The sequence below is a fragment of the Acanthisitta chloris genome, unplaced genomic scaffold (genome assembly GCF_000695815.1).
Source record: "Acanthisitta chloris isolate BGI_N310 unplaced genomic scaffold, ASM69581v1 scaffold4823, whole genome shotgun sequence".
Classification (NCBI taxonomy): domain Eukaryota; kingdom Metazoa; phylum Chordata; class Aves; order Passeriformes; family Acanthisittidae; genus Acanthisitta; species Acanthisitta chloris.
In genome coordinates, this window is record NW_008664182.1 from 117496 (window position 1) to 144859 (window position 27364).

General features: G+C 36.0%; 3 protein-coding genes across 3 annotated transcripts in view; all 3 read left to right on the forward strand.

The window, feature by feature from the left end:
- Window positions 1-1884: 1884 nt before the first annotated feature.
- Window positions 1885-8239, forward strand: SPON2 (spondin 2, extracellular matrix protein). The gene is made up of 6 exons (XM_009071225.1): window positions 1885-1990; window positions 2781-3006; window positions 3331-3554; window positions 3821-4012; window positions 5043-5217; window positions 7235-8239. Exons 2-6 carry the CDS (start codon window positions 2784-2786, stop codon window positions 7411-7413), a joined length of 993 nt encoding a protein of 330 aa, XP_009069473.1. The 5' UTR covers window positions 1885-1990; window positions 2781-2783; the 3' UTR covers window positions 7414-8239.
- A 5853-nt stretch (window positions 8240-14092) lies between these two features.
- Window positions 14093-19385, forward strand: LOC103798941 (transmembrane emp24 domain-containing protein 11-like). The gene is made up of 5 exons (XM_009071227.1): window positions 14093-14232; window positions 15099-15199; window positions 15869-15994; window positions 18201-18347; window positions 19225-19385. Exons 1-5 carry the CDS (start codon window positions 14103-14105, stop codon window positions 19372-19374), a joined length of 654 nt encoding a protein of 217 aa, XP_009069475.1. The 5' UTR covers window positions 14093-14102; the 3' UTR covers window positions 19375-19385.
- Window positions 19386-22298: 2913 nt separating this feature from the next.
- RNF212 (ring finger protein 212) overlaps window positions 22299-27364 on the forward strand; it is a gene marked incomplete at its 3' end in the record, with an annotated part of 17652 nt that continues 12586 nt past the window's right edge. Inside the window, exons 1-2 of the mRNA XM_009071228.1 lie at window positions 22299-22410; window positions 23990-24051. Of these exons, the coding sequence (XP_009069476.1) occupies window positions 22299-22410; window positions 23990-24051 (174 nt within the window). The remainder of the gene's footprint in view (window positions 22411-23989; window positions 24052-27364) is intronic.

Consider the following 27364-nt stretch of genomic DNA (forward strand, 5'->3'; position numbering starts at 1 on the left):
GTCTGATATACTGAATAATTCTGTGCCAGATTCAGGGCTAGTTGCTTTGTTCTCATTTTAAGTGTTGCTCTGGCAGTGCCACAGTATGTTTCAATATGTCAAGTTCACTGGTTCAGTAATTGTGATGATAAACAACAAGTATAAAGCTACTTAGTAATAAATATGTAAGCCTTTAGTAGTTTTAACAATGCTTTTAGAAATATACTTGTGGCGCCTTTGTATAGTACTTCTAGAGGGCTGCTTGGGCTGGAAAGATCATCCACTTCTGATGTAATTAAATTAAAATCTCTAAGAAACCTGTGGATCTGGAATTCTGTGTGTAGGAGGGAGTGAGCTGGATGTAATTCAAATATCATCCTTCAACAAACACTCAAAGAACTTGTATAAAAGTATCCATGAGTGCTCTTTGCTCTTTTTAGTGGAATCTGGCTTCTGGAAAATAAATCAATTATGGAAAAGAGCATTAACATAGGACAGAGGAAGAAACCTTGGAAATAAAGGGCATGTCCATGCCTAGATGGCTTAACCTACTACACTATTCCCATAATCTATCCGGATATAGAGGAATTGTGGCTATAGGTGCCGTATCCGTCTATGTTGAAACTTGTAAGAGATTCCATTTTGTCAGCTGAATAATCAATGAAAATTCCATTCAGACGTCCCAGTTTATTCACCTCCTGGCTTGGATTTACCATGTGGTGTGGGGCAGAAGGGAAATTTCCAGTTAAAGTGCCCCAAAGCTCAAACATGCTTTTTGAGAAGTGCCTCCTGGTGGACAACAGAATGTCACTTAAGCTATATCCTGTATGCTGTGATGGCCTGTGAGCTTCATCTGAGAAGTATCTGGGTTTATTTTGGTTTTTTTCCCATATGCTCCACCATCATGTTAGAGATCTGTGGAAGTACTTAAGTGACATTCCTCACAATTTCTAAAGAAAACTCTGAAATATTATCTTCATGGTTCACTGTAGAATTTTGAACTTAACTTCCTTTGTTGATCAGCCACAGTAGCACTTGATAACCTTATAGATATGGCACAAAGCCCCTATTTTCCTTTACTTGAAAGGTGGTGGGGAAAATAAAATTAAGATTAAACATTATTTTTTTACTGCACCACTGTATAATGCATGATTTTGCACAGCCAATTTAAATAGTGTTAGTGATGTAAGTATATGTGGTGTGCTACAGAGGATGTATGATTTAACTGTAATAATAAGATTTTTATTTGGGGTTTTTCCTCTGAAGACAGCTCAGAAAAATCTCTGAGCTTCCCAAAACCACTCAACTCTTTCCAACCACAATGTTACAGAGCCCTTTCATCATCCAGCATACGGTACTGTACAACACAAAAATATACACTGTACTACTTTAAATTAATTCATATTTGCAGGAGACACAGTCTGTGTGAGTATGTGCAATTATGAAATGTAACTTTTTTTCCCCTTGACATTTTTAGCTGCCTCACCCCTTTTATTTGAACACATACATATGGTGTGTGAGAGTGAGCAAGCTCTCTGTAAATGTTTGGAAGGAGCATCTGTCAGACAATAAAACTTACAAGAAAACATGTTTCTCATTTAAAGTGTATTCACTAGAACTATGTCAGTGTTGGAATCAGTTCATTTGTATAGCTTGGAGGCATTAATAAGAGCAGAGAACTGTAAAGGCACCAGAAAACTCAAACTGTTACTAAGAATCCAAGGTATTTTTTAAAAGCATTTTGTCTTTTCAGCATCTCAGTCTTCTGATAAGGAACCTGAACCAGTTGGCAGACAGGAGACCTCTTCTAGTCCATCCAAAGAGATTGCAAACAAGAAGATGGCATGATTTTTGCAAACCTGGAAAGCCTAAAGATTGCAATAATTGTTGGACCAAAGGGACCCTCTTCAGGCATAAATAGCAAGACTCCTACTGTCTTCTCTTGCAGACCAACTCAGCTGCCAGCAAAAGCAGGTGCTCTCCCCCAACCAGTGCTCCAGAGGAATATTTAGTGAGTATTCACAGATATTTTTACAAATTAATATATTATTGGTGATTTAGTTCTGTTTTTACAGTTTTCTCCAAGGACAAAAACATTTAAAAATCAGCTTTTAAGGCTGTTATTTTAAACAATTGCTGGGGTTCAACAGTCTGATGCAATTACCATATTAATTTAAAAACAAAATTTGCACAACCTATGGCAGTAACTTTTAAAAAAATATTAGATTTTTTAGAACTGTGCAGTTTAAACATTCTAAAGGAGTTACAATGTATTTTTAATCCACATTATGACAGCAAAGTAATTTATATAAATATGAAATGTACTTGACTTTAAATGTTATGCTATTAAACAGCCTTTGTAGAACACAAATTTAAAATAAATAATTTCTTTTGGCAAAGTAACCTGCAATTTAATCTTTAGAAGAATAAATATACCACTAATGTTTTCCACAGAAACAGTTGCTACTCTAATTAAATCAAGATGTGACTCTAATCAGATTTCAAAAGAAAATCAGGAACAGATTTTTCTCAAAGGCTGTACTATGGACAAGGATAAGATATTTCTATTTTCATTAGAAACAATTGTCCCAGGTAAAGTTAAAGATTTGTGGTATATAGCATGAAAACAACAAATCTGAAAGCATGTAATGTTTTTAGAGGCATAACAATTTTTGTTTCAGATATCTGCTTTCTTTTTGGTTACAACTTATGGTACATTACATTTTATTAGGTAACTGTTATTAATTTTTTAGTTTAGAGTGACTAATATGGCTAACATTATTTTTCTTTTTGTGTGGAAGGGAATGGAAAACCTGATGTTTGTCTACTGCTCCTGCAAAGTTATCTGGACAGTACTCGTAGCAATACTAGGTTATGCCAGCAGCTTGCCTGTGGGGGATGATTCTATTTGCACAGCAGAAGAACTTGCTAAGTACAGGATAATCTTCACAGGGAAATGGAGTCAGACTGCTTTCCCTAAGCAGTATCCACTCTACAGGCCCCCAGCACAGTGGTCATCCATGCTAGGTAAGTGAAGTATGTACTGTCTTAAGAACAGATCAATCACTTGACCTCTGATCATTTTTTTGTCTTAATATTCAATTTTAAGACAACTACAGCAAAAGAACAGCCAAAGTTATTAAGAATGAAATGCAGAAATTGAAGTATCCACAACTGTTTTCAATTGACTTCTGTTTTCAGTTGGCTGCAGCTGAAACAAACAATGATAAGCCAAATGTTTTAGTGTTCACTCAATTTTATACACATTTTTTTAAACCTCAGAAATAGAGAAAATGAAGAAATAGGGACATTTTATGACTTTTATGTCATGCCATGTATTCACTCAAATAGGTGTTACTCATAGTTCTGACTACAGCATGTGGAAAAAAAATGAATATGCCAGCAATGGTGTACGTGATTTTGCTGAAAAGGGTGAAGCATGGGTATTAATGAAAGAAATAGAAGAAGCTGGAGAGAAAATTCAGAGTGTACATGGAATCTTCTCTGCTCCTGCAATTTCCAGTGGTACAGGACAAACCTCTACTGAATTAGAAGTGCATCCAAGACATCCCTTAGTAAGTAAACACACACATTAATTTCGAAAGTTTATTTTATGTCACCAGAATCTGAAATTAAATATTTGAGTTCTCACTTGTAGGAACAATGTAATGCAAAGGGTTGCTAAAGAGCATGTCACATTGCAGGGAGCACTGTACAGCTTTTATAAAATAGAAGAGCATAATACATTTTTTGAAAAATTTTAACTTAAAATTACTATATGTAGGTCCAAAGCATTCTAGAATAAGTGATGTAATCCTAATGGATCATTTTGTTTCATTAGGTTTCATTTGTTGTACGAATTGTTCCAAGCCCCGACTGGTTTGTGGGTATTGACAGCCTAAATCTCTGTGAAGGAGATCACTGGATGGATGAAGTATCAGTAGATCTATTTCCATATGATGCTGGAACTGATAGTGGATTCACATTTTCCTCCCCAAACTTTGCCACTATTCCACAGGATACAGTTACAGAGGTAGGTGTACATACATATCTTAGCACTTCATACAGGTATGTTTTGAGTCTTCCCTTTAGAAGATAACTATTCTATAATTATAAACCTGATTTCAGTATTTGAGAGTGCTGATGCTCTCTACATATGGATTTATTACACAGCTGATAAACCTCCTGCTTTTGTTTATTTTCTGCATCTTTGAAATGTATTAGGTAAATGCAGATGCTTCATGAAATGTTTTCTCTACATTTTAATTATTTTCTGGAAAAGCTGACAATCCTTAAAGGACTAGGAAAATGAAAATACTTGCAAAAGTCATGGCATTACTAAATATGTATCTAAACAGGAAAATTCTTAGTAGTGAATACTGATGTGAGGAGGAGTTTCAGTTGAGAGCACTGCTGAAGCCTAAGCTGTTCCATTTGAGGGAAAGGAGCTAAGGGAAAGCAGAGAACTTCAGCACTAATGTGGTGACCCTATGTTCAATCTCTGTTGCCTGTTTGATCCTCTATATGCTTCATATTTTGTTTTTGACATTTAAGAGTGGTGGAGAATGGAGGATTTTGATTCAAATGTTTTGAATACTCTAACTATTCAGTTAATCCTTTCTAAAAGGTCAGTTTATCTAGTGACAAATACTGTGCTAATGTGTAATGAGAAAAGGAACAGCAAAGCTGGAAAACAATACATTTGGCCTCTTATCTCCATATGATAGCTGCTATAGCATACTTAATATTATTATTCAATACTCTTGTACTCTTCTTGTAATAATATCCAGTCTTTTCCATCAAACTATTTCATATATTACTATATTTTTGATATCTCTCACCACAGTTCTGTATCCAAAGGCTGACACGGTACATTTTGCCCAGTCTCAAAGTATCCTGCATAAAAATTCTGGGATCACCAGCAGTACTTATGTGAACTGAGGTTCACAGAAACTGCAATCCACTTGCCAAAAAGTATCAGCATGACGTATAAGCATGATTTTACAGTTATCTTCCTACTAATATGATGTAGTTTATTCAACATTCCTCTTTTTATTTCACAGATCACTTGTTCCTCTCCAAGTCACCCAGCAAACTCATTTTATTATCCAAAACTCAAAATTTTGCCACCTATTGCTCAAGTAACAATGGTGAAACTAAAGAAAAGCCAGCTGGGTCTTTCTGCGCCTTATATTAATCTTCCAGCTAAAAGCAATGAAATAATAGACTCTGTCTCAGGTAAGTGACTAATACATTGGTGTTCTCAATTCTGTTATTTCCATTCACTCAGAAAATACGTGGAAATCTGGCAGGTGATGTGGATTGAACAGGTGATCAGGCAGAATATTCTGCTATCTGCATAGGAATAGTTTCCAGACTCAGACACGGGAAATAAAACATGCCAGTTGACATAAAAGAGAATTCCTGAAAGAATAAGGAAGGGATTGCATATTTGAGCTATGGTTCAAAGGACTGGGTTATATCCACAGTAAGAGCTGCTTATGCCTTTATATCACTGCAGATCAGTGAATTTTATGAGAAACAAACGACACTTGATCAGAATCAGAGTTTCCAAATTCTTTGCAACTTTGAAGTAAATATTCATCATTAAATTTTTACATCATGATGAAGCCAAGAACTATTATTGTAGTCTCTTTCTAGGTCACAGGGTTTGACAGTCATGTGCAATAAAAATTGATATAATTCAATTAATTTGGGCATATTTACAACAGAAACATAAATCCTGACAATGAAAATAATGTTCTCTCTCATTTTCATTTTCTTAAAAATATTAGCTAATAAACTTGACTAGGCAGGAAGACATGCATACTACTGGCTCGACTCAGTCTTAAGGGTGATTTTCAAATCTTTGAATTAACAAACATATAATTACACAATATTTGCACCAAAGGAGCAACATATTATGAGAAGAGGCATCATGTACCAAGAGTTTCTCCAGAACGTCTGAACATTGCATGTCTCTAGCTCTGTGATGGTCACCTCCAAATCACTAAATTAAAGCTCATTCTCTATGCAGCTAATAATGTGTGATTTATACTTTATTAAAAGTATTCATCAATTTATAGTGGTTTAATGTATTTCTCCTAGTAAACAAGACATACTCAAAGTGATTGTTACACATCTTTCCCTTAACATTGGAAAGGAGCATTTGGCTCTTGTTAGGCCATAAATTTAAAACAATGTATTTAAAGTACAGTATTTCAAAAACCATTTTTAATCACAAATCCCCACTTTACTGCATGTTAACCAATAAATCAGTCTGTTTAAAAACATATTCCAGAATTAAAAGGACAGATTTAATTACCAGAGGTCAAGCTGTGTCCCTCATTCCCTCTAGAAACATAGGAATGAGAGATGACAACAGAAGTGGTGAGTTCACTGTAATACCAGAAATTTATACCAGTGGTCACACATTTAGTGTGGCATTTAGAGATGGCTTTGTGCACACCTACAAATGCTGTAACATGCAGTTTTGATGCAAGTTCCTGTGACAAGCAATATTTTAATTTACCCTAATAAGGAATGTTCACCTATGTTTTGGGTTTTTTAATAGAAACATAGATTTTGGAAAGTACTTTAGAGTTTCTAACTTCTTTTCTTGCAGCAAATTAAAACTATATTGCAAACCCATTTAGTATTAGAAAGCATCTAGTGACAGAATATAGGCAAAGGCAACAGTAGTGTACACATCAAACAATGATTTAGTGATAAAAAATAGGACTTTTCTTTACTTCTGAAGCAAATTGGAACAAAATTAAAATGGAATTGGCACGAACAACTACACAAACAAGTAGTTACCTGCAAAGAACTATAAATATACATAAATAAACCAGAGAAAACTTTAATCCAGTCTTTTTAGTAAGTCATGCAAAGGCAAATGAGTTATAAAATTGACAGTAAATGTTTTTTAATTCAATCTTTGAGTACAATTCTTTTCAGCATAGTTTTCTTTTATAGGAATTCTGTATTTTCATTGAATAGATAATATGCTGCACTACTGACATAATACCTCAGACAGGCTCTAGACTGCAATGATAATAATCCCAGTGTCGATGAGTTTAGGAGCTGAAATCAACCTTTTTTTTTTAATGATACATCATATGAATTTTATTCATATCACATGTGTTTTTGTATAAGAAAGGATGCTATTTGATCATCATTAATGCTTTTCCAACTGTGTATTTGACTTAAGTACATCTTCATGTAATGTTACCCTTTATTGTATGTATTGCAGAAACACCACTGGACTGTGAGGTTTCACAATGGTCTTCATGGGGTCTCTGCAGAGGTGTTTGCAGAGAAACAGGGACCAAGACCAGAACTCGTTTTGTACTTCTTCATCCTGCCAATAATGGAATGCCTTGTCCAAATCTGGACGAAGAAACAGGATGTGAACCAGAAAATTGTGTCTGAAATATGCAAATTATAATAATTTAGCTAATTTAAAAGTAGGATAAATTCAAAGCTAATCTACACATCAGTCAATGTTCTTTACAATCTGGATATGCTGCACAATTTTGCTGAGAAGGTGTATTAGAGTGGTTTTGACAGTTGTTATTTAATATTAAGATGTGAGGGGTTAAATTCCTAAGGTTTAGTATGACAACAGTACTCGATCATTTACGGACCAAAACCCCCCAAATAAATCCTTCCTCCAAATACACTGTAAATTCTTGGAGTACCCTCTAGTGGCAGAAAAGAAGATATTTGGAAAGATTGTACTTCACATACGTAAAAGTCTTTCAGTCACAAAATCTAAACTAATAACCTACTTAAATACTGTAATTTGTTTATCTAGAGCTATTTATACCTAGAAATTAATTTTTTCCTCTAAATTATGTTTTTTATAATTTATTGGCATTTTTGTTGTCTTTCTAACCATGCTTAACACGCATTTCTTCAGAAACTACTTACATAAGTCAGAGTGACCACATGTATGCAGTGTGGTTAAGATAACAGTGGTACTGAGTAAACTTGTCTTGAGACTTATGAGTATATGAAAATGTATTTTTCTTTTTTTTCTCAAAAGTGAGAAGAATAACTGCATGAGAACACTTGGCCAACAAAACTGCTAGAAAAATTAAGAAGTGTGGATACTAGTAGAAAACCTCTGAACTGAATTAAAAGTGTTAGTTGAGATTAAAAAACTGATTGTTGGTGTGTGTCACTCATGAGACAGCTCTCTCAAAGTTAACTCTGTTGACCATCACATAAATTATATCATTACCTTTATATATGCAGTAACTGTCTCCACGTTTCTTTAAATATGTTTGCTGCTATTTGTGTAATCCCAACCTTTTTACAGAGAAAACTTCGCAATTTTTCCTATTATCTGAAATTAAGTTATACACAGCTATAACAAAGCACGACATCCCAGAAACTGGTCCTGACTGCAAATTTTAATGCTCAGATAACTGTTATAAAATGAGTGTAACTTGTGGCTTATGAAGAATTGTGGCTACCAATTAGGAAAAGAATTTTGGAAAAATACTTAATCATAGAATAACTTTTCAGTCAACTCACAAAACTTTTACAGCACACTGCAATATTACAAATATACAGCACAGATACTGAAGAGGAGATTTGATTTCAGTAGATTCTTTTTAGAAACTTTGTCATGTACTTGAAGGAGCACACTGTACACTCCATAGGACTGAAACATTTAAAATGTTCTCTGTATTTGTTTTTCCAGGGCATAAATCTTACAAAGACCCAAATAAATTTGAAACTTTATTAGATTAGACTTAGTTAGTCCTGCAAATGCTGATAAACACACAGTTTTTTAGAGCTAATGTAGGAATTTCTACATCTCTCATTCTTCTGATTCCTACTGCTGCTCATTGTTCAAAATTGTTTCACTTACTCTTTCTATAATACCTTTTTATTTTTCAGGTTCCCCTGTTGCCATTCTATAACAGAAATAGTGTTAGTACACTATATTGAGTTTTGCTAATTGTCAGTATTTTTCTTTATTCTATTCATATTCATTTTAACTCATTCTATGTTTTCTATTAAACTTATTTACTATATATTTGCACAGTTATCATCACATCAGAAAACATAAGCATATATTGAAGTATATATTTAAATATTCTCTAAGGACAGGAACTAATTCCAGATTGATTGATTGTTGAGTGACAAATTTAACTCAATAAAGACTTTGGGCAGATACCAGATGCAAGTCTAAATTATGCTTTAGGGAAAACAAACCCACAAAGCACAAGGTATCCTTGGAGGTCCATTCCTGGAAGTTCTCTAAACACTAGAGTTTTGCCTCTTACGCGCCCAGGACAAATACAGGGCCAGGGTCAGCAGCAAAATATCTGCATTTGCAATTGTATACATGACCTGAATCTGGGAGTGCAGTCCAGCAAGATATGATTTGAGAGTGGAGCAGTCCCAGTGTCTACTCAAACTCTGTAGCCAAAGGTTTCCCCAAGGATGCTGAAGGAGAAAGGATGAGAGGGGAGGTGAAGTAGAAAGGGAAGTGAATATGTAACAAGCCAACACACTTCAGGAAACTTCAGTCACTGATATACAACTTTGATATTTTAGAGTGTGCAGCTTCCTCCAAAGGCAGAAGTTTCCTATCCAGTCAGTTACCTGGATATGAGGTATTCTTGTAAGCTCTGACTTCAGGAGACCTTCATAAATATGCAGTTCTCTTAGGATGCCCTTGTGGATGTATAAAGTTTGGCCATAAATATAGTTCCAGGTATTCTCTTTCCCAGGATAGAGACATTACTTGGCAAGACTGTGGATGCAGTGAGTGAAGCACATTCTAATGATGGAGCACATTCCTCATATCTTTGTTAAACTGATTAGTGAGGTATGTGATCTGCATGGATACTGCTAGAAATTTGTAGCTTTTATTTTTAGCAATCTTGGAATATTCTTAAAAATTTTGGGACTGGGAAGAAACACAGAGAAGCTCTCCCTTCCTTTTCCCTTACATTTAGCATTACAGATGGCTGGCAGCCAAGATGTTGTGGTCCTAAATACATGAGATTTAGGGAAGGAAATAGGAAAATTAATCATGGGTTAAGGTAATCTCAGAAAGCACTTTGAAAGGAAGCTCAAAATGGATTTGTAAAAACAATTTTTTTTCAAGAATGTTTCATAGGAAGAATCTGCTTTGATGCCTTGCAGATATTCTTGCAGAATGGAAGACACAGTTAAAGGTAAGTGTAGCAGCAAAAAAAGTCACCACAGGACTCTGATCCTACGAAAATAATCAACACCAGATTAAATTCCTATAGTGGAATAGGGTGCCACATTACTGACAACTTGTCCATTACCTTAAGGTATTTAAATACAGTTAGCTGTGAACACATGAAAGATTGAAGGATAACTTCTTGAGCCAGGTAATAGACCTACCAGAAGAGAAGTGATATTGGATCTGATGGTCACCAGCGTGAGTTAATGGGGGACTTCAAGACTGGAGGCAAACTGGGTTGCAGTGATCATGCATTGGTGGAATTTGCAGTCCTGAGGGATATGGCTCAGGTAAGGAGTAGTTAGGCCCCTGATCTTCAGGAAAGCAAACTTCCAGCTAATCAAGGATAGTCAATAGGACCCCCTTGGACACGGCCCTCATGGACAAGGGAGCAGAAAAGAGCTGTCAGATCTTTAAGGAAACCTTCCACAGAGTGCAAGAGTTAGCAATCCCCAGGAGCAAGAAATCAGGGTGACATAATTGTGACCTTCCAGAACGTGAAGGGAGCCTACAAGAAATATGGAGAGAGAATGTTTACAAGAGCTTGTAGTAAATGGATAAGTGGGAATGGCTTCCAACTGACAGAGAGTAGGTTTAGGTTACATATTAGGATGAATTTCTATACTGTGAAGGTGGTGAGGCACTGGAACAAGTTGCCCAAAGTAGTTGTGGATGCCACACCCCCAGAAGTGTTTAATGCCAGGCTGGATGGAGCTCAGAGCAACCTGGTCCAATGGTAGGTGTTGCTGACCACAGCAGGGGGTATGAAACTATATGACTTTTAAGGTCCCTTCCAACCCAGTCCATTCTATGATTCTGTGATGACCGGAATGAATGCCCAGATTGTGTGCGAAGTAAACATAATAACAGCAGTTTGAGGCCCTGTTCCATTTTTCTAAGTAAATATGCCTTCCCACAATTGAGGGCCAACTCTACACTACATAATTGCAGTGTATAAGAGGGTCAACTCTAACTGACCAAATCTTGTCCACCAAACCTGCTACGAAATGTTGCAGGCAATTGTCAAAATGGCACAATGCTGTAAAGATAATTTGGGGAAGGGACAGGCTTGAATTCATCAAAAAATAGTTCTAATGCCCAAACTACACTAGGTTCAGCTTGGTCATGGAAACTAATGTGTGCCTAACTACTGGAGGGGGAGGGAAAGTGTATGCCAGCCTTTCTGAACACTGAATAAGCACTGTCCTCAGCAGGTCATAACTAGTGTGCAAAAAAAGGTCCGAGAGTACCTGATGGTATTCAAGGCAAAAAGGTCCACTTCATTATATTCCCAGTCCCAGGTAACTGAAGTACATTGGGAATGTCTGATCAGTCATGAACAATCCAACATAATGAAGTAACTCAGATTATTCCATGACAATATTTAACACGTTCAAGAAATAAATCTAACACTGGATAGAGCAATTCTGAAGTCAGCCAGATCCTGTTCAATGGGATGTTGTATGCAGAAGTTGTCTACATGACAACTTACAGGTACTGTGAATGCCTGATACAAAAAGATTCTCGATATGCTGCATTACAACTTGATTACCTGGAAGTTCAATAAGCTAAAAGGATGCTTGCTTAAGTAGCTCACAATCTATAATTCTTGCAGGTATAAGTACGGCATGAGAATTTATGCAGGTGCATGACAGTCAAGACCTCCTGTGATGGAGGGGTAAAAGTCCAATTAAATGATGAGACTCTATTTAAATTATTTCTGATGGATAAATGCTAAAGTAGTAATGGAGTCCTAATATCACCCTTGAGACTCCTAAAGATTCAACGACCATGAGATGCAATTTTTATTCCTCTATCCTTAACCATATGGAGTCAAAGAAGTAATGTTTAATGTTTATGGAATCACTTCTCATCTGATAATCCATCTATCAGTATAGGGATGTTGTATTTTGTTGGAGGCAAGCTAAAACTTCAGCTAGAATTTATGTGAAGATAATTCATGGTGTGAAATGGACTGAACCCATGATGGTCATAAGCCTTTGCCAGTGTTAGACAATGACATTCTTTTATTGAGACTTCCTAAACAGCAGATGCAATGAAGGACAATAAACGTGAATCAGTCCTTTTTTCTGCAGATGTGACACAATCCAGTAACAGTTACCATCCTGAAATTTTTATTTAGGTTACAGATGTTGAAGATGAGTTGCTGTCCACCCTTTTTCTTTGACACTAGGAAAATACATGTCCTCGTGCTACGATGGAGTGAATTTTACAGCTACTAGCGCTAGCACAATGCATCTCCTGCCAAAGCAGATTCTCAGAAGTGCTGCTCAGAAATGAATAGGAAGAGCAGTGTCATTTTATTTATTAGTGTAGGTGTAACTAAACAACAATAAATGCGATTGGGACATTTTATGAGGTAATTGAATAAAAAATACAGAGAAGGCACTGGAAAATATGAGAAAAGGGCTAGTCATGATCCTCTGGTGTGTGCATAGTGTTGAGGATGCAACTTATGCAACTGAGCATTTGACAGTGATATAAAAGCAAAATGCAAAATAAAATACATCTTCTACCTTTTTAAGCAAAATAAATGTTTGCAAAATTCTATCAAGGATATGGAGTTTTCCTGTACAACATATATGGCCTGTGTGTGTGCAGCAGAGGTAGCTCACATCCCATACCCTGAAGTCAAGGTGACAAAACTCTGAAGTCGACCTAGAAGTTCATCAAAGACACATTCAAGGGCAACACTGAAGTACTTCACCTCCAAATGCCAGGTGCTGCTGAGGAACATGACAGGGTTGGACAGAGTCAGTGACCAAACTACAGAGCCTTCAGCATGGCCTGTGTGTGTGCAGCAGAGGTAGCTCACATCCCATACCCTGAAGTCAAGGTGACAAAACTCTGAAGTCGACCTAGAAGTTCATCAAAGACACATTCAAGGGCAACACTGAAGTACTTCACCTCCAAATGCCAGGTGCTGCTGAGGAACATGACAGGGTTGGACAGAGTCAGTGACCAAACTACAGAGCCTTCAGCACAGCAACTGAAAGATGGGTTCTCCCTTCTGGAAATGATCCCACTGGTGGGCCCTCCCTGCTGGAAAATGACCAAATATCCTCTGACATTGTGGCTAACATTTCAGACAGAATGATCTCCCTCTATAGGACAAGGAACACTTGAGTGATAGATGAGTTTGTAATCAGACCTACAAATCAGTCTATATATTAGTACAAAAGCTAAAAATAAAAATCTCAATCATTGTCTGATTTACACTGTAACTTTCTTTAGAGAACTTACTAGGCAGTATCTAAGAAATATATATTCTAAGAAATATCATATTCATTAATGTTTCAGAATCTTTTATCATTCTTTTGACTTCTTTATATTTTTTCCAGACCTTTTGTGTAGTCCCTCTGGGTTTTGTAGAGGTGCACACATATGTCCAATGAGTTAGGATGGAAACTACAAGATTCCTTAATAAAAAAGTAGTGAAGCTCTGAAATAATCATCCAGAATAAATGGGAAATATAACTTAATAACTTCATTTAAGTTGAAAATTGAGCATTTTATGGAAAGAGATAGCCAATGTGGTTGCTTACAGTAATCTAGGGAACTGATCTCAAGTACCTGAGAGGTCCTTTCAGTTTCATGTTCATCTAAGTGTATAAAAGAACATTTTAATCTAGATGCTGGGAAAGAAGAAAGATTTTACAAGGTGTCTTTTTCATGTTATCTCATTCTGCAGAACATACTGTAGTTATTTATAAAAGTGTAACCACCAGCTGCCTTTTCTCACAGTTTTTTTTCCTCTCTCAAAAATACCCTGATAAGCAGCAAACAAGGAACACCACAGGACTACGTGCATTTGTATGTAACTATTTATCTTCAAAAACACTATAGCAAGGATACAGAAAAAAACATGAAAAGCCAATTAATAGGATTTCTTATGAACTTTTGGATTTCTTTTTCGCTTGCTTTGTATTTTCACGCTGGAGAAAGAGAAGAGAAATGTATAATTGAAGATATTCCCACTGACACGTTGGTAGTTGGTATGTACCTGGCAATGCTATATGATGATCTAACCTATGCAATAATTAAGATAACTTGTAATGTAACAAGAAAGTCTGTGATTGATGAATATGCTAAAACATTAGTACTAAGAAAAAAGTCAGACTGAAATAACTCCTAGCAGCAGGGACTAGACATAAAGTCCTCACACACTGTGTGTATCCATCACACAGAGGAATGCAGGTTTTCAGAGTGCTTTACTAACTAAACAAAGAAAAACAACGTCCTTTAATTCTACAGCTGTGGAACTGCTGCTTCCATGTGTGCTTCTATGCATTCTAACTGACGTACTCATGCATAGCAGAATTTCTCGTACATGGTTTTCTCCATATGAGAGTCACTTTTGTGATTAATGGTGAAACAATTCAAGATGTACTAAAGTTTCATTTCACCTGGGATATCATAAGCACACTAAATTCATCTACAAGACTGTAAATGTAAGATTTCAATAGTAAAAACCAATACAGAGTAATTTTTTTTAAATAAATGATGTGATCAATATGAAAGACAATCAGGAAAATGTAATTTGAATGCAGCACATTATGCTTTTGGAGGTCTCAGCATGCCTTCTGGAGGCTAATCTTGCCAGAGCATTAGGAGTAATCAGAAAGTATTTCTTGTTAATTGACCATTTTTTGGTAGTACTCTAGAATATTTTCTGGTGTAGTAAAAATTTATTGCATTCACACAGTTATAAAGTTCCCCTGAGCAGTTTTAACCATAAACACATGAAATACATTTTTTTTTAATTGTTAATCATTTATCTTTAGATTTTTTTCCAGAAAAAAGCCATGAAAATGTTTCATGTTATGTTTTATCTAACAGTTTTATCTATATTTTTATTCAGGGAATTACAAAGTACAACGTTGGGATATTCATACACATGAATTTCTTGAATCTGCTCCTGGTTTGGGAATGTTTGTGACTGTCTCAGCTCCTACTGGTGAGGTAAATATGCTTTAGGAATGTTTCTGTAGGATTTATGAGTTAACTTCTGGCATTGGCAGGCAGCCCTATCTAAAAATAAATGACAGTTCTGGGGGAAAAGTAAATCTACAGTCTATCAGCTAGTTCAGATGCTGAAAGATAAATGAACCTTTTGATTTCTGTCAAAGTAAACAGAATCGAAGTTTGATAATTATGCGTGTGGACAATTTTTGCAATACTACCAGATTTGGGAAAGAAAATCCACCAATGAAGTAAACCAGTACAAAATGTACTTGAGCAGCAGAAAGAAAGGCTGATGATAAGCAAAACTGTGACAGTTAAGATCACAACGAGGCTGTACATAGCCCTCATACAGAGCAGCTGATTGTGTTGCCATGAGATCCTGAGCTTTTTCACCACTGAACAATTTATTTCTGTGTCTAAAGAAGGTCTTAGTTTTCCAGCTTTGTATGCTTCAGAGAGCCATTGCAGAATTCTATAACATTTCAATGTTCACTATGAGCTAAAATTGTTTACTGTTCTCTAAATCTGTTCTGAAATTCAGAGAAATTTCATGGTGCTGGAGGTTAATTGATTCCTTTTTTGCATCCAATTCAAGGTACTGTTTTTTAATTGTTTTATTGGTATTTATAATTTACAAACCCAACATATATAATATCTAAATTGCAGGTACTATTGTCAAAACTGTATGGGCCACAAGCAACATTTTCTTTTACATCCTATCTCTCTGGGGAGCATATTATCTGTTTCCAGTCTAACTCCACAAGATTTTTGGCAATTGGAGGAAACAAACTGGTAGGTGTATTTCTCAAACATTCTTTGTTGTAGCAGTATTGTTTACAAACTGCAGAGATTATAAACTAGATTAGAAGTTGGCCTAACTTCTAGCAGATAATTCAATGTTTCCTATTGATTAAAGAAGACAAACCCAGCATTATGTAATGAAGCAATAAAGACTCTGTTCTCATAGTGAAGAAGTCAGCATTCAAGAGGCAACACTAGTAACAATAGAGGGACCTAATGTTTGTACTATGCTTTGAATGTGAAAGATTCTGATCAATAAGAACAACTAATTTGGTTCAAAAAGACCAATATGTAAGAGTGACTAATACAAACACTTGTCATAAAGATATTCCACGTCTTCACTAACTTAGATTGAATTTCTAATGAAAATTCAATATTTCACTTCTTGAAAAATATTCAAATTGAAAATATATTAGCATAATTGTTATTGTCTACTATCAACAAAGTTAGTCTTAATGCAGATTTGGGGCAAGAGGGGGAAGCCATCACGGGTGATATCATGACTCTAATTTATCTCAGCAAATTTATGATTACTGTGAAAATGTTATCTATATGTCTCTTCCCAAGAGACAGTTGAACAGGTGAGAATTACTCTCAGAGGGATGGGGTTTGTTTTTTTTTCCAGTTGTCTGCAAAAGAGTTAGATAACCAGCTAAATATACACTTCACATAAATGTGTTGAGGTAGACCAAATTTCATCCTAGGTGTGTACTTTGGGAACATGTAGATGACACAGAACTGACAAGAGTTAATAGTACTGAAGTGGGATTATTATATTGGAATAGCTAAGTGTTCTTATGGACTGATAGATAGAGTGAATGGAAATTTAATCATACATACTGCAAAGGCACTTAGGTACTAATAATAAAAAAAAATTGTGGATCTTATCAACTAGAGAGGGTCAGGGGCATAAAGCCTTGGTTGGTCATAGTTAACTACACACCATGAATGTGATTCTGAATATGCAGGTGATTTTTATCGGATATAGATGGATCTGTATTAATATAGTTTTACATGATGAATGTACCATGTTGAGTTCTGATCATCCTATTAAAAAGAAGTGAACAGATGCAGGGAAGGGGAATGTGAATATCACAAATATTAAATAAGATGGTCTGTTTAGCTTGAGAACACAGCAAGAGAAAGGAAAATATTGTTCTTTATAATTATAGGAATAAAGATGGCAAAATGAAAACCATTATTAAGCTAGGTTAAATCTTTAAGCGGTATTCTGTAAGATCCAGATGATTATATGAATTCCTTTAAACCAAAATAAATAAATTAATTGGCTATAAAGTTGTGAGGTGGATTTCCAGCTACAGAGTTAGCTAACTCCAGGTCAGCTGGAAGAAGATATGTTCTTCATTTGTGGTTGATAACTGAGTAGACCTAACTTCTAATATGGTAATATCAAATTTTAGCTTTTTGCAGATTATCTGTTTGGTTAAAGCCTTTTTATTTTCTCTTGGGTACAGATTGGCTTCTAAGAGAAGTTTCTCCTGTTAGTTTTAGTAAAATTTTTCATTCATGCCAAAATAAGTTGCATAATATTATAAGGTCTGTTCTTCTCTCTTCTTTTTATGGTTCTGTTACTTGGCTGGTTTGAGGCATTTTTGCTATAGGTCATACAATAGCTTAGAGGATACTGGGAGATATTTCATACTGGAAAAATAGTGCAGAAAAAGAAGAAGTTACCTGACAGATGGTTCTGCTTTAATACCCATGCTAAACTGCAAATAGTGATTCAGCTTGGTCTCCTTCCAGTCTTACAGTACTAGCAGTTACGTGAGGAAACACAGAAGTTCATATATAAAAAGCTTCCTGCAATACTACTGATGAATGTAATTTCTGCAGTATTGGGCTGGAATGTGAAATATAATCACCAGTTCTAATGGTGCTTATTTTTTTTACTACTTTGGATAAAGAAAACATTTTCATGGTGGTTGAATCAATATTAGCATAAAATAATACCCTAAGATTAGTGCAGATTGTAAATTTTTATAACTACTTTAAAAATAGGATTAAGAAACACTTTAAATTTCCTACCCGATTCTAATTTTAGGAAGGCTTTGTATAAGCAATTAAAACTAATTTCCTGTAATGAGCTTAAAGGGAAGTTATCCATTGTTTCATTTGTTTCTAAGGAATTTTGTAAAAGCAGAAGACACAGTAATGAGAATAGTTTTTCTGTTTGCAGCGTATCCATTTGGACATTAGAGTTGGAGAACATTTTTTTGATGAATCTGCTGCTCATGCCAAAGACAAAGTGAATGAAGTTAATGTCAGACTAGAACATCTAATTGAGCAAATTCATCATGTATCCAAAGAACAAGACTATGAAAGAGTATGTATGTTCCCTAATGGAAATGTTAAAAATATTGTACATAGGCTTATTGATTTATAAAGTATTAAGAGGTTTATTATTCAATTGCAATGTTATTTTTTACTAAGTCATAAAAATCTATTGGTATTTAAACAAAATAGTCTCTATTACTTTGCAAAGTATTTTTAGGCAGTAATATAAAACTAATTAATCCCTGCCAACTCATGCTTATAGCAACAGGTGTTATTTTATAGCAGCAGGTGTTGTTTTAAAGCAGGATTTTCCAAAGAGAGTTTTCTTGGTCAAAGTCAGTCACAGCAGCTAGCAGGTGGTAGGTACCGCTGTGGGTGATGTTGCCAGCTGTTGTTTCCATGCTGCTCTGTGTGCATAAACTTTATTGGAGAGGGTAAGGAAATGACTAAATATATATTTATGTATTTCCACGTAGTTAGAAATAAAGCTTCCTTCAAGCAAGGGTACACCCGTTCTTTTTACATTTCTCTACATACACAGGCAGTCAGACATTGTTTGAAATATATTGACTAGTCACCTAAAAATAGAAATTTGGCTGCAAACAGGTTCTTAACAGTAATATGGAAGTGACCGTAAACCTAAAAAGGTTAAAGCCTGTACTAATGGAACATATTTAGCACCATATATCTTTTGGGAACAAGGGAAGCTCTGTTTACCTTTCTGCTTCAGGATACAGTGTGTCTGCTTCTCAGTTTTGATTTGTAAAGATACACACTTTATGGGTAAGTACAAACTTTCATTTTTATCAACATGAAACAAGTGTTTGTTCACTATTATGCAGAAGAGGGATGTCTAGTTACCTGGAGAGCAGCATGAAACACAGATGCCAGAAAGGTATTAATTATGCTTTTTCTTTATTCTTTAGGAGCGTGAAGAAAAATTTCGGAAGACAAGTGAAGAAACAAACAGCAATATTTTGTGGTGGGCTATAGCACAAACACTAATCCTCATCTCTGTTGGAATATGGCAAATCAAATCTCTCAGAGATTTCTTTATATCTAAGAAGCTTGTTTAAATCTTATAAAGTAAACGCATAGATTCAAAAATTACACACCATGTAACACTGAACATTCAAAGAAACCCTGCACCTATGAGAAAATTGGTTGTGTATAACTCTCAAGCTTCTCCCATGTTCTACTCTGATTCTAACTCTGGTTTCTCCATCTATGTCACAACCTCTGGCATCCCCTTATGTTTTACTCCTTGAATCCCATCTTTTATCCCCTCTACAGATGTAAAGCTAAATGTAGAAGAAAGACTCAGTGACTAAGGCAGCATGTAAGTTCAGTCCAGGATTGTTAAATCTAAAGTAGAAATTTTAAAAAATATTTGCTAACATTATCAATTTCTCTACTTGCTCAGTAATCTTATTTGGTACTACCATGAACAGTTCAACATTGCAGACTGCCTATGATTCAGACAGAAGGCAGAGAAATTACTACATCCCCTGTGGTGCATAATTTGGTGAGAGCATCTTGAACTCAATCTATATATGTATAACACCTACATATAATTGTGACTGCTTTCTTTTAAAATATTCAAAGTTTGAACTGATTGGTAGCAGCAGCAATTATCATGGAAGCAAGAGACAGAGACAAGCAATTTGAAATTGTACTTACTTTTCACTTCCAGATAAGTCCTAAACATTCTGGTATAGAATAGCGATCAGACCTCTCCCATAGTAGCTTAAGTAAATTATAGTCTTTATGAAGTATGTCAAAGCAACCCAAATTACAGGTTTCTTGGTAAGCAATGCCTATATATTTTATTTTAATTCATTCCTGCACTGATTTCTTCAGTCTGTTTCTGTGTTGAGAGTTATTATTATTTTAGTTATTCAGCAACAGTAACATGACAGTCTGAGGAACTTGCCTGTTTTTGACTTAATTTTCCATTTCACTTATCCCAGCTTGGTTGCATGTATCTTTAGGCCTTAATTTAGCTAGTTTATGTACAACTAGCAGTGTAACTACAGTATCATACAATGACAAGTCAAAAGCTGTGGTTAAAAAATCCAGATAATTAGCTTGACAAAGCAGCAGTAATGTAAGGAGTTGGAGGTGGTTACATATAAAGACCTGAAGTATCTAGAGCAGTGTGATAGCAGAACATTGTGGTTTGGCTTCATACTTGCCTTTCCAGACCCTTTGCTAGTCTAAAAAGTAGTGAAAGCTGAAATATCTGTAGACCAATTACTGTTTTAAAGGTACTGCTTTCTTTCTTATTTTCTATCTTCTCACTTGTTGTTTTCATTAGCAAGGAAATGACATTGCCCTTTAAGTTCACTTACATTTCCAGTATGGGAATGAAAATACACCTGTATGTGAGAATCCATAAAACTGATACCAAGAAGAGCCCAAAAGCAATGCTCTACAGACCAAATCAATCACAATAAAGTCTCATAAAGCTACTGACTGTGGTGTGTCCTATACTTAAAAAGTTCTGACTTTAGAGTTGTCACTTGGAATGACCAGTAAATAAGTGTTATTAAATTTACTTTTACAGAGCACTCACTCACAACATGTCTTGCAATAACACCTTTTGTGGCAGGAAAGAAGGAAATATGTGTTACAACCATATGGTATATGAAGTCCAAGAAGAAAGTTTAATAAAGTGTTGCTACGAGGTTGTGGTTCAGACTTTACCTGATATTTAGTGTAAGGCTCCTAACTACATTGTGATGACAAACTTAACTCATCCCACTTACAATACACATTTCAGCCAGCACAGGCACAACGTCAGAGTTTACAAAGGAGCTGATTATGTTCCGCAAATTAATTAGGTCTATACTCAAACTAGCATTGAGACTTGGAGCCTTTAATCTAGCTAGAGAGTGCTTGATTCTAGATCTGTAATACTAAGAATAAACCATCTTCGCTTTGATGAAACATTTTCAGTCTCCTTCAAGACTTTTCATTAACTCCATAAAGCAGAAGCTGAACCACAGCTCTTTTGGGAAGCACTTTGGGGACAGGAGCCTTGATGAAGTGAAAAGCCAGAGGTTTCTCCCCTATAGTTTGTGGCTCTGTCACACCCAGGGCTAACAACCTGCACTGCAGCTAGGTCTGTGGGGAATGTTATCCTGAAATTTTCATCAAGGGAAAGTAGCAAACTATGGTTTGGGGTTTGGGGCCTTTGTTTTTGTTTTGTTGGGGTTTTTGTTTGTTTGGGATTTTTTTTTGTTGAAGTTTTGTTTTGTTTGGCGTTTTTTGTTTGTTTGTGGTTGGGGTTTTTTGTGTGTTTTTTTTTTTTTTCCCCGTTGGTTTTTTTTTTTTGTGTTTGTTTTGTTGTGGTTTGGTTTTGTTTCGGTTTTGGTTTGGTTTTTATGTGGGAGGGGGTGGTGTCTAAGAAATTAAACTCCTTGTTTTACACATTTTTTTTTCTTCACCAAACCATGCCACAACAAACCCGTGGCTGAGATTTGGTGTGGGTGTTTTGTTTTTTTTTTTTTCCCCGTTGGTTTTTTTTTTTTGTGTTTTTTTTGTTGTGGTTTGGTTTTGTTTCGGTTTTGTTTTGGTTTTTATGTGGGAGGGGGTGGTGTCTAAGAAATTAAACTCCTTGTTTTACACATTTTTTTTTCTTCACCAAACCATGCCACAACAAACCCGTGGCTGAGATTTAATAACCTTCCTGCCTTGCTGCATTTATCAGGGTGAACTCCACACCCGTCGCGGCCGCAGATGTGACTCCTCAGGAGGAGGACGCGGCTCCTGCCGAGCTCTCTACCCGGAGCCTTGGGCCAGTTCAGCTCCACACGTTTGGGGAAGGCAGGGGAAACCCTCAGAGACTCTCCCAGCGCGGGCACTGCTCCAGGGAGGACAAACCCACAATTTTGGGGATGTGAGGGTGGAACAGCGCTGCCCGCTCGCCTCAGCGCGGGGCTCTGCAGGCTCCGGCCCGGGGCAGTGCCGCGTCTGCCTCAGCCTCCCCTCCCTCCCCATGGCTCTGCCGGTTTTCTGCAACTCGTGCTTCAGCCAGCCCCGCAAGCCCAGCCCGAGGTTCAGCCTCACGAGCTGCGGCCACGTCCTCTGCGAGCTGTGCCTCCAGAAAGGTGATGCTGCTTGGGGCGCCTAACACGCTCCCTGAGCCATTGCTGCTCAGGGCTGTGTCTTTTTTTTTTTTTAGCACAACGAGTCAGTCCCTGACTGTTTTGGTTTTGGTCCCAGGGACTGACTCGTTGTGCTAAAAAAAAAAGACACAGCCCTGAGCATTTCTTCACGATTGCTATTGATAAACCTCTTCAGGCCTTGCTGCTGATTTCCTTTAAAATGCAAAGCCCACTTGTGCTCCTCTCCAGGTGAATGTGGCTTTGAGGTCAAGCCTTGAGCACAGGGAACTGAGTAAAACTGGATTCTGGATGCTTATCATCCGTACAGCTGTTTGAAAAAAAATCAGAGATGCTCTGGCTAATTTGGGAAAGGGTAGGCTTTCTCATTAGCACCAGGGCAGTTCGTAAAGTGCAGGGTTTTGTTTAGGGCAGGTTTTGCAAAGGAGGTTTTGAGGCTCAGTGTTGTTACTGCAGATGTTCAGCAGCGTGAGGAGGATTGGGGATGTTTTGAAGCTCTTGTGTTGTGTACAGGTTCTGAGTCATATTCCAGGTCTCCTGTGATGTGCTCAAACAAAGATCTGTGGAAAACACAGAAGAGTAAAGAAGTTGTTTATCAGAATTGAAAAACAGCAGACAAATATCACTGGTTTTCCCTTTGAGATTATGCTAAATGTCCTGGGGTTTTTTTTGTAAGGGCACACAGAAGAAATGATCAATCTGTATTTCAGAATTAAAAACATCTGACTAGAAGTTATCACAGGGTTGCAGCCTCTAAATGCAGCTTGCAGGGTCCTAGAACCTCAACATCATTCCTTTCTCCTCTTAATATTGTCTGGCAGAAAAATGCCTGAGAGATTATATATCTTTTTGCTGTGAATTCAATAATAATGATAGTATCAGGTTTAAAATGTATTTGCTCTTTGAAGATAAGAACAATATTTATAAACATTGATCATTAGAGTCCTTAGAAAGCAAGTTGCAAGTAGAATTATCAATAATAGATATTGTAATAACATGCATTTGCTAGAAATGTTTTATAATATGTTTGCGGATGATCAAAGAGACATTTAAAAAAAATACAGAGTTTTTAAAAGTGATTTTATAAGTTTTTCACTGGAAGAATTCACAAGGTAAAATTATTAATTCTTTGAAGTTAAGGTTTCATGTATTTTATTGAGAGAGCCAGACTGGGCCCAAGTCTAAAAAGCAATATATCTGCTAGACTGTAAGTCATTAGTGCACTTAAGCATACATTTAATTAAACCAGGCAAGTAATCCTATGTAAATCAACGGAACGAAAAGTCACCTGCATTCTGTGACACTAATGATATTCACAAAATCATTTACATGAATGCTTATTTGCAGAAGTAAGACCTGATGACATTCACACACATTTTCCCTGTGCAACTGTGTGTAATGTTATAGAATCAAATGCTTTATTCATGTTTATTTACATTTCTTGCGTAACCTGCAGGTTTCTTCCACAAGCTCCAAACAAATGTTTAGGCATCAAATTCTATTTACAGTTTATTCAATGTTTGTTCAGTTTGATGTATACTTTAAATGTGTCTTTACCTTACAGGCAAAAAAGATGAATGTTTGATCTGCAGAACTCCTTGTCGTATGTTAGTCCTTTCTAAACAGGTAAATGAAGCTTTAGCATTGTTGTATTACATTAGTTTGTGGTTTGCTTAACAGTTAAATTATTTGCATTACAAAATGCTTCCTTTTTTCTTTTTTTTTGGCCAACTGTGACCTGAGTATTTACTGATGATAGGTTGCTGGACTTAGATACTTATGCACTGGACAGTTTTTACTTGTATATATTCCCTCAAATTAAAGCCTACAGAGACCTTTTAGGCTTTCAGGTGCTGCTGGTCTGTGAATGATTCTAAACTTTTCAAGAAATGTGACTGGCTACTGTGTAACCAGCAGTGACTACTTTCAAAATGTGGAGAAATGTATATTGATTTTGGCATTTGTGCATCAGGGAAAATGGACTGTAATGAATTCTTTCAGGTAATGGACTGAGTTGAATATCTGCATGGTGGTGCAGCAATGATTTCAAGTGTGTTAGGTTTTTTCCTCTATTTTCTTGAAAGCTTAACTGGTTTCCTCATGGCTGTATGATTGAGAGGATCCAAAATATTGCTGGGAAGTTTTGTTGCTCACTAGAGAATTAGGAGTTTTTAATTCCCTTCCTTGATAAATCACTAGAAACACTCAATTTTCCCATTTCTCCCAGGAATCATCTTTTCCCTAGCTGATTTCATAAATAGCTTGTGAAAATATATTTTCCTAGACTGATGCCTACCTAAGAGACAATGCATGACTTACAAGGATAGAAGAAAAACACTAACAACAATAAACATTCAATACAGCTAGGACATAAAATCCTCCTAGACTATAAGGTGGTCATGAGTAGGAAATGGAGGAGAGTTTGGGACTAACCCTGAAGAGGTGACCTTGAAGAAGGCCATTATTTCTCTAGCTGTGTTTAAAACTGAGCTGATGTATAACTAAATACAGAAGTCTCTACCCCTGTAGATACTGTATATAAAAAAAAGTAAAAAACTGTAATGCTGTATTTTGTATTTGTCAACACAGAATCTTGCAGAACTGAATCAGGGTGAAGGAGACACTGCTACCAAAAATACAGAAATACAGCAAAAGAGCAAAATGCAACCATGATACGAAGGGACAGTGCACACAGTAATAAAAAAAAAAAAGTATGAAAGACTCTCATAAAAATTCTAAAGGGCATATTTGAATATGCTTTCAATATCAAGCTACCCTTGTTGCAAATTTTGGTATTAATTTCAGTCAAAGAATAATTTAAATTACCAGGGACCTCTGGAGGTCATCTTGTCCAACCCCTTGCTCAAAACAAAGCTCATTTTGTAGTCTTAAATTGCAGTATTTGAACAGAACTTGATAATTTACTTCAAAATACCAAAGGAATTTAGAAATGCAGTGATTGGGATACTAACAAAAATATTAAATGTTTCATTAGAACCTGACACTGCTCCAGAGGACTGGAAGGAAGCAAATTACCATATTCTTTAAAAAAGACATTAATGATGATTGCTTACCCTTGATTAAGAACAGATAAAATGATTGGAATGATAATTAAAGATGCATATAAAAAAGTCATGGCTCTATAATTCAGGAACCTGAGTGGAAATATACCTGGTAAGGTTTATGAGCTTGATGCTATGGAAGAATTCCCAATGAGGAGGAGGTCCTATAAATGTGTTAAAACTCCTAATTAAATTGTATGTTGGGGCAATCAACATCTACACATTAAATATTCTCGTCTGTACAGTAATGCATTCTTGTCACCTTTATATCTTCCTTCTTCCTTCATGATCCCCACTCACTTTTCCCCAGAGGATGGTTAAGTGTTATGATAAATCAGAATCTCGCTGTTCATTATTTCAGAATATCATATTAACATCTGCTACTCCTCCATGCAACAGATAAAATATAAACTGTTATACAAACCTTTATTTTAAAGAGTTTTTATGTCAGCATGAAGCTGGTTGGGGTGTATTTTATTCAGATCTGATAGGTACTTAAACCAAGGTCATTGCTTTGATAGAACCTTAAATAGCTTGCAACAGCTTGGTTCTTATGAAAGATGCCAAATGTATTTTTATGAGTATATTAATTTTTCTAGATAAAATGTTATTGTTTTATTTGTATTTTCTCTACTTAAATACCATAGCTAGGTTAGACTGTGCTATCTGTCTGTCTGCTTTTCCTTTTCTCCATCTGTCAATTCACCCCATGGAAATTTTTGCATGCTTTGGCTGATGTCAAGCAAATTCAAAATATTAGAGGAAGTTTCAAAGATAATTAATTACCTCCTGTGAGTTCTATAAAAATTAGTAACTGGGGAAAGCAAGAAAAAGCAGTTTTCCTTGCTTTTCCCTGGTGAGAGGAATGCAAGCACAGCTCATCAATAATCAGTAGTGTATTTGTCAGCTGCATGCACAGTTTGACAGTGAGCAAACAGTGCAAGGCCATCAGGCAAATTGCTGTACAGGACATCAAAGGAGCTGAGGTCAGAATATGGGGAACAGAAGAAACAAATCTATTGCAAATCTGGGTTATTAATTTAGCACCTCACATCATTATTTTTCATACGTAAGAGACTCAATTTCCGATTCTTATTAAAAAGATATAATTTAAGCACATGTAGAAAATAGGTTTGGCAAATGCAACTGTTGTTTAGACTTGGCTCTTTGACTTTATACTAGTATTTGTCATTTTTGACCTAGGTAAAATGATTGTCTCTCTAGCAGTTTGGGCATTTCCAAATGGAGCAAGGCCTAGCTCTTTGATTTCAATGCAGTGTTTTTATTTTAAGTGATTCCAGTTGTCTCTCTTGTTTCTTAGTATTCCAGAAAACTTGTGCCTCATTCACAGGTGGCCTAGTTCTTATTTCTCTCAGTAATTCACCTTTTTAATTTTATTTTTTTTTCTTTATTACTTCTGGGATTAATTTACATTTTGCCTGCAACATTTTGAGTTCTTTTTGATTGGATTTTGAAAGGTGGTTCCTTACATGAAGGATGCCTTTTCTCTGGGACAACCTTCATTTATCATCTAAGTGTGCTGGCATTATTTTTGCTTTTTAATTCAGTTTTTCACAAGTTGTAAACCTTCTATTATGCAATCACAGTACATCAAAGAGAACCTTTCTGTTTACAGGTAGATTTCTTTTTCCCAAAATTCATTATTTTTGAAAGCTGATTAACTATTTTAGCTTAGCTCTCTAACTAGTGTAACTATTTTAGGGTCATATTTTCTTTGCTTTTCTTATTCATAAATTAGGAATACATTTATACTGTGTTAAAGTAAAAAGTTATGTACACTGCTTTGTAGATTTGGATAGATGACCAAATGTCACTATCACCCTGAGATTCACTGTATGCTCACCATAAATAATAAA